General features: G+C 38.4%; 2 protein-coding genes across 4 annotated transcripts in view; both read left to right on the top strand.

Annotated features, from left to right (window-relative positions):
- oxr1a (oxidation resistance 1a) overlaps window positions 1-13,718 on the top strand; it is a 222,080-nt gene that overhangs the window by 142,747 nt on the left and 65,615 nt on the right. The gene's annotated exons all lie outside the window — the stretch shown is intronic.
- LOC148371791 (uncharacterized) lies at window positions 4,019-9,575 on the top strand. Its single transcript, XM_088328169.1, has 4 exons — window positions 4,019-5,452; window positions 5,654-5,899; window positions 5,941-6,156; window positions 9,507-9,575. The coding sequence occupies exons 1-4, from the start codon at window positions 4,631-4,633 to the stop codon at window positions 9,573-9,575; spliced, it is 1,353 nt and encodes a 450-aa protein (XP_088184295.1). The 5' UTR covers window positions 4,019-4,630.

Below are 13,718 nucleotides of genomic sequence, written 5' to 3'. Positions count from 1 at the left end.
ATTAACATTTGTTTGTCTCTGGTACCGTGACTAAAGATGGTGTGATCATGAGATAAAACCCAAAGCCCTTTTGTATGTCATGAAAATCATGTGTGGTCCAGTGGTTAGTGTTCTGCTTTCAAACTGCTGAGACATTGGTTCAAATTCCGTTACAATGTGTTTTTTGTTAAACCTTGGGTATAATGTACACCTATCTACACTTTGAGTTCTTTTTTAAGTCAAACAAAATGTGCATTATGCACGCATTATTACGGTAGTTTAAATTATGTTAAATTATTTATTTTTTCTAAACTGAACCACTGTTGACAGAAGTTTCTAAACATTTACTTCGATTTTTAAATATTTCCTCAATTTTATCAAAATCCCCCAAAATCTCATCCCTTACTCATTCACCACTACAGAGTAGGAAAGTTCAAATACATCTTGGCAGTGATTTAGTTAAAATAATTCTTGTTCAACATTCAGTTGTGTCTTCGTATTAATCTACCTGTTTATTCAGTAAACTTTGTGACTCAAAGCTATGTAAACACTTTGAATGTCACGACTTTGTGCTGCAATTGTTTGAATATAAAGTAGTGTGAACTGTGATGTTCATATCAAGTTCTCAGGCTCCAGAGTTCGCAAGCAGGTTAACTGCTCTAATTAGGACCAAGAATAATCAGACGCATGCACTGCTGCTTTTAAAATGCATAGATCGCATTCAGGTTCATTAGCAGTGCATATGCAGAAATTGCCAGCACAAGTGATAATCATTGGATTGTTTAAAGACTGCTGCGCCACTGACAGAATGTAGACTTCCACTTTTTGTGGCTACTCAAATTTAGGCAGGAAGCACAGTGTCGTACGTGATAGATAACCATTGAGCGAGTTTTAAGGCCAGTGATTGAAGAAGTAACATGTAAGTCTTGGTATATTTGAATGACTGCATTCTTAATTATAAGAATACTCTACATAGTCTTGGAATATCCAGTATGTTTTCTACTCATTTGTGCACGCCAAACAGAACAGTTAAATCCCAGTTCCTTAACAGGATCTTGTGTTTCTCTCGCTCAATATGAACATCTGATAATGCAGGGTTGTGTTTCCCAACGCTGAGTTCATCACTTCTGCTATTTATTGGAGATGTAACCTGAGAGGTTAGTGTTCCTGCTGAGCTTCTGTGCTGAAAGTGCTGCATAAGGAAGCACGATGAGGAGATCAATGTATGCACCAGACTGTTATACAGGATGGGAAAAAAATTGAGTTTTTCATGAGCTCACAAGTTTGGAGTGTTGTTTTTCAGTGTTGGGAATATTTGAGTTTTACGTTGGGAAATCAACCACAGAAATACATACATATGATATTCGAATGTATGAAAGTATATCAAAGTGTAGGTAGACTTATAACTTAAACACATTGGTCAGTCAACCCCTATTTGTGACTTTGTATCAGCAAATGTTTGAAGATTCACAGTTAGAATCTATATAATAGTGGGGTTAAGGAATCCATCTATAGGGAACAGCGTATAAATAATGTAAAACGTATATTTATCATTTAGTAGTTACATAGATGATAGAAATCGCTCTTCATTAATATTTAGATTTACCTTTGTATAATACTTTCATTTCCAACACTTGAACGTCTGTATGACATTTTATATAATTGTTTTTTGGAAAAAACAATCTCTTATTAACAAACCATCTGTTTTATGGGACATGTTGTTCCATGCTCAATTGTGTCAAACAAACCAAAACAGGGGGTACGTTTAGATGCAGGCAACATTCTGATTGGAAACACAATATTGCTAGTATTCCAATTATTCAAATCCATATACACGGAGAGATCAATCTGATGAATCAATTGCAAGTATTCCTTTTGCTATGGTTAAGTTAGTTCCTTCATTTTCCTACTACTAATCCCATTGCGTAGTTTCCTTTATCCATGATATTTTGATGCGCCAAATCACTGTGTGAGTTTTAAATAAATGATGCATGCAAACTAGCTTTTTCACGAAGAAAAAAAATGCACTTGTATTTACCCAGGATATTTCTATTTTATTTCCTCAACCCACAATAAAATGCCACAGGTGCATTCCTCTACATATAGTGGATGCCACCTATCCGTAAAAATTCCAAGTCTTCTTATGTTTTTGGCTAGCCACGTACAAGCATGTTTTGTAAAATTGAAATGCAACAATGCACCATACTTAGTTGAATTTGAAGAATGACATGAATAATATCATTGTTTATTTGATTATAACCGTTAAATGCAGAAACAAAGTGTATTTGAGCAATAGTATTGCCTATGCTTCGTCCTTGTAATCAGGATACTCGCATATGTCATGTATCCGGGTTTTTTTGTTTGTCCCTTGTCATGTAAATGATTATTCGGATTGCTTTAAAAATCCAATATTCTGTCTTCAATCGGATTATTGCCTGCATGTAAACATAGTCATTGGTAAGTGTCACAAGCGGGTCACAAGCAAGTCACAAGACAATTTGTCTTGGACAAGTAAGGATATCACAGGGTAGCTGATGTCGAGTCACCTTTAGGTTGTACTGTGGTTATCTCCCAACCCTTAGGTTGTGGGTTCTATCCTAAATTTATTTGACTATACCCTAATTCTCATGACACCATCCTTGCAGTCCCTTCTCATTTTGCATCCGTTGTAAAAGAATGAAAATACTTTGGTAAAAAGACATGATTCAAGTAACAGCCCAATTTCCATTTACATTAATATTGAACTTATGCTTACTTTGTTTGGATACATTGCCATCACGTTTTTCTGCCCAAGTTACAAATAGAGATAAGAATCATTCAGTTGGGTCACTGATTTTGATGTTGTTGGAGACGACCAAAATCACCCTTGCCCTCACAAATACAATTCAACGCCGTTCGGCGGCACTGTCGGACACATATGGCAGAGATGGGGTCGGGTTTCCCTCAAAAATTAAATGTGAAAATTCAGGTTTACTTTGGGCCTGGTCCCTCAAAACAAGTTAATTGGGTTGGTTCGGGCTTTTATACCCGCAGATTTTTTTAGGCCAGGTCTTACCTCTTGTGTCAAGTTTTGATTTGTGATAGAGTGTATTGGTCGGATGCAATTTTCAAGCACACTCTGACAAGGGGATTCACTCTTAATTAACATCACCCATATACTGAAGGGTTGATTGATAGTTCCTATCACGCAGTCTACATTCGGGCAACCCGAGTTTGGTAGCCATGGATGGGTGTAAATTTACCTCATTACTGTTTTGACAGACATTCAAAATATGACAATCAAAGCTATAGTTTGGCTGGTGTAGGGTTTAGGGTTCAAAAAATGTAATCTCTAGGAGGTGTTTGGACAGCTTTTTAGGGACCCTTGGCCCAATTCCCTATCACCTCCCTTGTCACCATTCTCTTGCACGGTGTAAAAAAAAACACACCAGGCACTCATGCCAACCTCTACAAAAGCATCATCTTGTCATTTTCACAGCTTTCTTTCAGTTCACTGTCCTTTGTGTGAAGGGCGTATGCAGAGGGAGGGCTTGGCCTACCCGAGAATCCTTGGGCTTCCAACATTTCAGAGGTGTCACAAGCATAACGCTACAAGCCCGAGACCTGACTAATGTGTCACACCCAAGACTCTCTGCCCACGCCATTTTGTGTTTCAATAATTGTATTGCTGATGTTACATTGAATCCAATTATGTTAGTGCAGCAGCACCTATCGGCTGTATAACCTCCAATTTCTGATGTCAACATCTCGCTTCTAGGAATTCTGCCTTCAAGTGATGTAATAAATCTCTCTTCAGGACACAAAATTTTGAAGACAATAAATTTTGAGGCAGTGTAATGTTGTTACATTGTGTATTTTTGTACAATCTGGTTTAAAATAAAAGAGGGGAGATTTAAAAAAAAAAAATATTTTAGTCATAGTATCAATTTGTTATTTATTTCATTTGTTTTGTTTTTTACACTTAAGCATTATTGAATGGCAAGCTACACATGACTCACACAAAATATTGAAAATAAAGACTGCAAACCATCCAGGGGTCAGCAATAAATGATTGGTGAAAAATTAATGCCATTAATTGCGAAAAATTAATGGAATGGTTGCTTAAATTCATAAATCCATTTATTGCAAAATTTAAATAATTAGCAATTATTGCGAGTTTGCGACCCATTAATTGCGAAAATATTCGGGTTTTTTGTTAGTCGATTGCGTCAACAAACGTGCAAATTTTCTCGCCGCGCGAGCATTTCGTATGCGGTCAAGGGCACATACACGCACAATCGGGACAGTGCATGCATACGCGTAAGCTACCGTGTTTCCCCCATTATAAGGCCCAGCTTTTTATGAGAAATGAAATTCAACCTTCCTGCAAATAAGAGGCTCATATTACCTATGAAAACCGTAGATATCAACGTTATTTAACAACGGCAATGCTTTTCTAAGAAATTTTTAGCGAAAATTTATTACTTTTGCACATATTTTTATTTCAAAACCTCAATTTTTGACGATGATTTTGAAGTAAGGCCGGCCTTATATTCGGGGAAACACGGTAGCTGTACGTACATAGTGTGGTTGCAAAGCAGCTTTTTATTGGTCGGGACAAAATCGGGCTTGTTGATTAGCTCACGTTTTGCCTCAAGCACGTACGTCGTGGATGCACATACGCACATGTTGTACACCACTACTATTACGCTGTATTAATTGTAATCTTCGCACGGTTATGGGACCAAAGGAAAAAATGGTTAGAGAGTACTTCACACAGATTGATGTCGTCAACGGCAAATGGCGCTGCTCATGTGGCGCCGAGCGCATCCAACGGCGCAACACCGGTTGGAGCAATTTGGAAAGCCACATTAAAAGTCAGCACTTGCAGAAAGAAAGTGATGCAAAGAAGCAGGAGTCATCCAATCCTGGATCGATAGAAAATTTCCTGTCGTCACCTTCAACCGTTTGCCAAAAAGGAATACGAATCTTCAAGTGGCTGCGGTTGGTTTGTATCGACCTGGAGCCTTTCAATGTTGTTGATCGGCCTACCATCAGGGACATCAGCAATACGGAGCCAATCTGCACAAACACCTTAAAGAAGTATTTGGCCTTGGTGACACAGGGTGTGCGACAGAAAATCGCCTTCGATCTGCCATCCCGATTCGCGGTGGTATTCGACGGATGGACTTGTTCTTCCGATTATTACGTTGGCGTTTTCGCCTCGTATATAAGCCCACGCGGTCGGGAAAGTGCTCTCCTCGGCTTCTCAACACTTTTGGATCCCAAGGCACAGACGGCTGAAAACCACCTGGTGTTCATCGAAGACATCCTTAGCAGGTACGGCAAGTCTATGGCCAACGTGGTGGCGCTTTGTGGCGACAACTGCAAGGTGAACAAAGCCATTGCAAAGCAGTGCAATGTTCCTCTGGTCGGCTGCGCCTCCCATCGCTTCAACCTCGCTGTCAAAGAACTCTTGAAGCCCTACGAAAAGGTGAACTTCTTTTCTATGCTGCTTACTTATATCTCACAATATCTATATTGAAGACAGAGTGCACTCTGTCACAGCGGTTCCACAATATTTTTTTCACATACCCCACGCGGCCACGCCTTCTATCAAAGGAATTTTACGCAAGGCGATTTTAAGCTGCTCAAATTTAGCATATTTCTTATTTCCTGCTTTTACTTTTTTAAGGTACTCTGTAAGTTGAACTCCTTGATGGCTCGCCTGAGATACAGCACGCTTAGTGCACTACTGGATGAGTACACAGACCTTCGACCGTTGACGAGAAATGAGACACGGTGGTCAAGCACGGCAAAGATGGTGCGCAGGTTCTTCGAGCTGCAGAAAATTCTTGCAAAAGAAGTTTTCACCACCGACCCAAGGGTGATGATTTACTTCTCAACGCAGCGGATGTTCATAAACTCACTCAACTCAACGGTGATTTGGCCAAGTTGGATTCTTTGACGCTTACTTTGCAGCAAGAAGATCTGACAGTCGCAGAGGCGAGGTACCTCTTTGATGTTGCAATGTCGTCCCATCCTGCCATGGCCCATCACCTCAGCCCCGACGCCGAAATCGTTCAAGCGCCTATGTTTGAGAGGGCTATTGTGAAAATTCTAAACCAAAAACATGGTCAACTTACGGCAAAAGAGCGTCAAGCAGTGGAGGCTCTCAAAGTCACCGAAACTGCACCGGTCGATGAAAGTCCAATAGATGAGTCATCGGATATGGCCTTCGGCCAAAATTTGATAAAACGGCGCCGCCTGAACATGATGCTGCCCACCTTTGATCAATTTATCTATACAACATTTATACTGCCAACTTCCAACATAGTAGAACGCTTTTTCAGTGCTGCCGGACGTGCCTATGCGGATGAACGGTACAACTTGTCAACAAATTGCCTAGAAGCCCAACTTTTTTTGTTTTCTAACAACCGCTTCTGGGACAGCGAATTTGTTTCCCACATCGTTTCATCTAATGAAAATCTCTAACATTTTCACTATCTCCGATGTTTCTATGTTGTACACATTTTTGTTCATAAATGAATGTGTGATAAATAGCAAAACCTCTTATTACTAAGGTGTCTTACTGCGCATGATAATGTTGGCGTGAATGTTCTATCATTCACTGTTCATCTAACCTCAGTTAGTGTTCCGACAATTCGCATATTAACTTAGGAGGAATCGACAAATTATAATTATAAAACAAGCCCCAACATGACGGTAGCTGATGTGATCACCAATAACTCAGAAGATATTTTTTGTACTAAAAGTAAAGATTAAAGGGACCAGTTTGTTCGACCATATTGACACGGCTAGTATACCATTAAATTACCAATTAATGGCTAGAAATCCAATAAATACCCATTAATTGGCCTTGCCGCAAAAAAATTAATTTAAATTTTTTCGCACTTAAATATTAATTTTTTTTCCAAAAATCAATTAATGATGACCCCTGAAACCATCCTATAGGACAATGACTACATTAACATGCAGGGAATAGTATGAGCGAAATCATAATTTTGCCGCTTTTCTGGTTATGTAAAACCATATAAACGCACGCAGAAATCGGATAGTGGTCTGACCGCAAGTAGTCCAACTGAAATGCTTGGGTTAGTCATTTCATCTTCCGATTACTCGTGCATGTATACCCGTTTAATAGCTTGTTTACTTTTGTTCATTATGCTCAAGCGCATTTTACCTCATCCAGGATACTTCCGTGCCGAAGTGTTGACTTGTAATATCTATCCATCTATCTATCTACCCTGGTCATATCCCTCGAGAGGGGTGACCGACAGCAAGACAAACACATACAAAAATAAAGAATTTTTTTTTAAAAATGGAAAAAGTAGAAAAAAACACACAATAATGTTTGGACCATGGCCACCCCAAATGCCCAAACACCCAAACAAGTTAAGCACCTTGGCACCCAAGTTGGTCATGCTTTCCTCCCTCCATGACTTCTAATATAGAGACGAATAATGCATGCAAACTGTCTTGAGATATTTAACTAAGGCTACGTTGGAGCATGTATTGTCAATTCAAACATTTTTATGGGGTTGATGATTCAGATTTGTTTCAATGAAAAAAGGCACCTTGGCTTAAAATATTTTGACGAACTCAGCAGTAAATACGTCTCCAAGCACAATGCAGTAAATATGTTTGTCTATGTATCATGATATTCATTTTATCTTCTTTTAATTCTTTATTATATTTCAGATTTCAAATTATTTATTGTCATTGTCAACATTTCCAACCAAACTTTGTTGGAGCATCCATTTATCCAATAGTTTAACACAAAATACAAAATACACAAAATAGATATTCAGAATAAATGTCAATAAACCCAAAACCCATGAATGACCCTAATGTCAACATTAAAAGTACGCACATGGTACCATGAAAATTTAACAGCAGCATTAGTCAATGTCAAAGTGCAATTGTGTCAGATATTGATATTTTGCAAGTGCAATGTCTAATCTCGTTGTAAACATTGTTTACTAATTTGTTGTCAATGACAATAAGGACAATTCTAATTCCAAAGATGTAAAGAAACAGCACAGGCCAACAATTCTGTATCCATCGAATGCTCCAAATTTGATCATGTGACATATCTGTCTTTAAAGTGATTATAAATACTATTGTTTATGTTTGTCATCAAAGTATTTAAAAAATACCCTTGTTGAACAAGAGCGAGAACGTCAAATGCATCGATGGGTGAAACAACAAAGAAAAGTCAATGACAAAAAGAAAGTACTCTACAATTGTTTGCTACATGCAGGGACTGGGCAGCCAGACAAACACAAAACATGTGAAATGACTGCAAAAGTGTCATGAGTAAGACTTACCATTGGGGGCGTTTTTAGTTTAGCAAGCACATAAAGCATTGTGATGGAGTGTTTTTTGCACATTCGTGTCACATCACAGAATAGTTTTGTTGATATTTAAAAAAACATTTTTTTTGTGCAATGGACAAATACAAAGGGAGGGAAGGTCGCTGTGTGCTTGGATAGCACCACGGCTTTGAATTGTGATCCAATTTCAGGTTTTAGTTTAAAGTTAACACTTTATCGGGTGGTATTGTGCTTTTTCCTTCGTTTTCTTGAAATATTTGAGTGAGGTAAGCTTCCATTAGTTCTTTAATGGCAAATTTCTCTTCTAAGTTAACACCACTTTTGTTTCTATGACAACAGATCCACATGCTGTCAGAATTTAAATTAAGATGATGTGTTACTGTTAGCAAGTCTCCGTGTAAGCATGGCATTTTGATTCCGAGAACCCTCTGGAATCCATCTCTTAGAAGTAAGAATGTTCCTGAATTACAAAGGTAATTATTCTACATGAGGACATTGTTAACCAGAAACAGACGAGATCAGTTAAGATCTGTTTTTCGTGTTTCCCCACAATATTTAACCCGTACACAGACCTGGGGGCGCCCAAACAGGTAAATACTATAGTTACCTTAAAGGTGGAGAGCGTCTATTAAGGTTTCCTCAAAAAGTTGGAAATAAAATATTTTCTCTATAAGGTATGTGTTAACAATGTCCAACTATGCTTTTATCGTACTTTTAGCAACGCTGTTTGGCACACACAGGAGGATTGGAGAGTGACTTTATGCTTGTCATTTGAGTTTTTTTGGGGAAGTGTAACATGAAAATGATAACTAATAAAAGGCCTGTTTCAAAAACACTCCAAACGCCAAGCCAAACCCACAAAAACGTGAAAAAAGAAGTATATTCCAGCGCTTCTAAGAAATCCACGTACTTGCACGCTCAACATCAGAAGATGAGGTCAGCATGTAGAAAATGTCAAATACTGTATAGTACCTTTTAAGTGAATATTATTTAGCACCTCGTGGTGGTAAAAAAAAAGAATTATTAGAAAAAATATTGATGTAAGGCCACACTGTGACTTGACCACTAAATGACTGTGTGCAGCGTTCTGCAATCGAAATCTACAAAGCACAAGGAATACAAACTATGGAGACTCAATGTAACCAAACCTCAGCATTATTCTTATCATTTTTTTGCCAATCCTTTCGCAAGGTTTTTGAGGGTACCCCTAGCAGCAAGGTGGTGGACAATCGTGTGAGCCTCATGTTGGCTAAAAGTTAATACAAATGTCTCACCCTACAAGGAAAAAGTATTCCACTTATATGATAGTTCTTGTATTTTTGTTTATTATTCTAATCAATATTGTTTATAATTAAATGATGTTTTTTTACCATTTGGAGGCGCTAAATAATACACAATAAGCAATTATACATGTAATATCATAAAACATGCATATTTTAAATGACTGGTAAATCGAGAAACAGGAATTTAATTTTACATAAGATGAAACTTACTTAAAGGAAGCTGTCATAATTTTCCACCATCTTGCTGCTACGGGTTACCTTAAACATCAAAAAGGCTGGGCAAAAAAAAATTCCGCTTGGTCCTTTTGAGTCTCTGTAGTTTGTATTCTCCTTTGTGCTTTTTAGCACTCTTTTTTGGTCTTCACCATAAGGTGAAATCTAGTAGTCAAATAACACTCTGTCCCTTTAAAACAAAAGAGTTTTCTTTTTTAAACACGACAATACCTGTTTTAAACACCAAAGTCACTGATTTTTGTCCAAAGGTTATTTCTTCTTTTATAGCTCTATAAAGCAGATTTCTTTGCTCAAATGTTTACACAAGTGCATTACATAGTCATAAGTGAGCCTGCGTGCCGTTTGTGCAGTAAATCAATAGCACTTAACCCTCTGTATGGCTTTTAAAACGTCATCCTTTGGCCGTACCAATTATCTTCACTGAATATGCTTTTAGAAAGCAACCTAGCCCAGCTGGACATAAGGAAGGTTACTCAATTGATAGGTCGTCAGCTACTTCCAGGGCACAGAGAGAAAAAGGAAACTACCCCAGGTGTCGGGAAAGTTTTTTTACCCAAAGAGCTGTAAAAGCAAAAATAGTTTTGAAACATTTTGTATTCTATTTATTTTTTATTTATTTTTTTGTAAAAGCAACACCATATATTTGAAGACAATATCCAACAAACGCTCTCCAGACAAAAGCTAATTCTTCAGCGCATTTTATTTTACTGTGTGACGTTTGATGGTTTCATAAAATATATTAAATAATAATAATAATAATAATGCCAGAGTCTCTGTCCTATATCCATATAAATATACCACTTAAAATTTTACTCCATTCCGCAGTTACTTAGGAATGTTGACTAAATAAGCCTTTTTGTCATTTTGTCCTAAATGATGGTTTCAAAACAAGGTGCAAGCAGAGTTCTTTTGTTAAAAAAAATGGAACTAAAAAAACTGCCAACAAAGATACCACCATATTTACCTTCAGTGCAGATGGCGTTGGGCAAAGGAGAAAAAGTGCCTGCGTCCTGTCCTGTGTATAGCTCCGCCCATTCCTACTGTTCACCCAGTCAAATTCGGCAAGGTGCTTTGCAAGAACTACTGGGTAACGTTTGTTATGATTCTGTAAGTTTTAATCATAAAGTGTCTTAACACTGAACCTAAATTGTTTAATGAGCTACCATATAATGGATTATCTAGTGATGTACAGCCAAAACAGGGTCTGCTGGTGTAAAAGACACCCTGACTGTAAACTTTAGTTCAAATTGTGTCCTATATATATACTTGACCAAACCGTTGCAAATTAGTGTTGTTTTGGCTTTGCATGTATGCTAATTTGCCAAGCATTGTAGCGTATTATGAACTGACCGATAACAGATAATGGATAATGAATAACGAAGATAGAACAATAACCCTTAAAAACCCCCCATCAAGTAATATATTAAAACTTGCCAAGTCCTATTTTATCTCCAAGCCATATGTATATGTACGCATGAAAAAAGCCATGTATGGCTCGCGATCCATAGGTTCCCAACCCCTGCCATAACCTATAGCAGCACACCTTGGTATCAAATGCATAGTGGTATAAATGATAGTTACTGTATTTTCCGGACTGCAAGGCACACCCAAAAAACACAAATTGGCCAGAAATTGGAACATGCGCCTTATAAATCAGTGCACTTTGTGTACGGAAAAAAATGAAAATGTATACCAGTGTATTATCATATTCGGGCAATTATTGATCAGGAGATATTTAATCACCGGATCAAACCTAGATAGCAATGTTAAGAGTGTCGAATTGTAACCACCAGTTCACAAGGAACATATATGATGTAGGAAAATGGCAAAACGTAAAGTGAATAAAAATCTGTAGAATTTTTTTTTTCTTCACTTTTTCACAGCTAAAACTAAGCATTGTAAATGACAAACGTTGTTGAATACATGCAGCCATGCGCTTACATCTGTCAGGGTGACCGAATTACTTCCCACAATGCCTTTCTCTTATTTAGTTCGTAAACTTGTTTGCTTCTTGCAGACTTTGTGATTTGGCGATGAAAAACTATATTTGAGTGGTGCCCAACCTTTTCTGTTCCAAGGACAGTTTTAATGTCTGACAGTATTCTCGCGGCCAGGCCCAATGCTAACATTATCAACAATGTCTTACCGTGACTAAAAATTGTTATGATGACATAAAACGTAAATCCTTTTTATGTGTTGTTTGCATCTTGAGTAGTCTAGTCGATAGGATTCGGCGCTCTCCCCGCCGAAATCTGGTTTTGATTCCTGTTGCATCCAATGCAAATTATGGTACTTGTTTCATTTTGGTGCAGCCCCAACCCGTTACTATATATTTAATTGTATGCGCCTTATAGTCTGGTGCACATTATATATATATATATATATATATATATATATATATATATATATATATATATATAGTGCATCCGGAAAGTATTCACAGCGCTTCACTTTTTCCACATTTTGTTATGTTACAGCCTCATTCCAAATTGTATTAATTTAATCTCTTATCTCAAAATTCTACACAAAATACTCCATTATGACAATGTGAAAACGTTTTTTTTTACTTTTTTGGAATTTATTAAAAATGGAAAACTAAGAAATCACATTTACATAAGTATTCACAGCCTTTGCCATGAAGCTCAAAATTGAGCTCAGGTGCATCTTTTTTCCACTGATCATCCTTGAGATCTTTCTACAGCTTAATTGGAGTCCACCTGCAGTAAATTCAGTTGATTGGACATGATTTGGAAAGGCACACACCTGTCTATATAAGGTCCCACACTTGAGTGTGCATGTCAGAGCACAAACACCAAGCATTTAGTCAAAAGAACTGTCTGTAGACCTGCGAGACAGGATTGTCTTGAGGCACAAATCTGGGGAAGGATACAGAAAGATTTCTGCTGCTTTGAAGGTCCCAGTGAGCACAGTGGCCTCTATTATTCGTAAATGGAAGACATTTGGAACCACCAGGACTCTTCCTAGAGCTGGCCGGCCTTCTGAACTGAGCAATCGGGGAAGAAGAGCCTTAGTCAGGGAGGTGACCAAGAACCCGATGGTCACTCTGTCACAGCTCCGGCGTTCCTCTGTGGAGAGAGGAGAGCCTTCCAGAAGGACAACCATCTCTGCAGCAATCTACCAATCAGGCCTGTATCGTAGAGTGGCCAGACGAAAGCCACTCCTTAGTAAAAGGAACATGGAGGGCCGTCTGGAATTTGCCAAAAAGCACCTGAATGACTCTCAGACCATGAGAAACAAAATTCTCTGGTCTGATGAGACAAAGATTGAACTCTTTGGTGTGAATGCCAGGCGCTATGTTTGGAGGAGACCAGGCACCGCTCATCACCAGGCCAATACCATCCCTACAGTGAAGCATGGTGGTGGCAGCATTATGCTGTGGGGATGTTTTTCTGCAGCAGGAACTGGCAGACTAGTCAGGATGGAAGGAAAAATGAATGCAGCAATATATAGAGATATCCTGGATGACAACCTGCTCTAGAGCACTCTTGACCTCAGGCTGGGGCGAAGGTTCATCTTTCAGCAGGACAACGACCCAAAGCACACAGCCAAGATCTCAAAAGATTGGCTTCAGAACCACTCGGTGAATGTCCTGGAGTGGCCCAGCCAGAGTCCAGACTTGAATCCGATCGAACATCTCTGGAGAGATCTGAAAATGGCAGTGCACAAACATCTCACATCCAACCTGATTGAGCTTGAGACTTATTGCAAAGAAGAATGGGCACAACTGCCTAGAGATAGGTGTGCTAAACTTGTGGGATCATATTCAAAAGACTTGAGGCTGTATTTGCTGCCAAAGGTGGATCAACAAAGTATTAAGCAAAGGCTGTGAATACTTATGTAAATGTGATTTCTTAGTTTTCTATTT

Source organism: Urocampus carinirostris, chromosome 2 (assembly GCF_059441175.1).
Source record: "Urocampus carinirostris isolate Australia breed hairy pipefish chromosome 2, RoL_Ucar_1.0, whole genome shotgun sequence".
Lineage (NCBI taxonomy): Eukaryota > Metazoa > Chordata > Actinopteri > Syngnathiformes > Syngnathidae > Urocampus > Urocampus carinirostris.
This window is presented reverse-complemented; position numbering and strand designations above follow the sequence as displayed.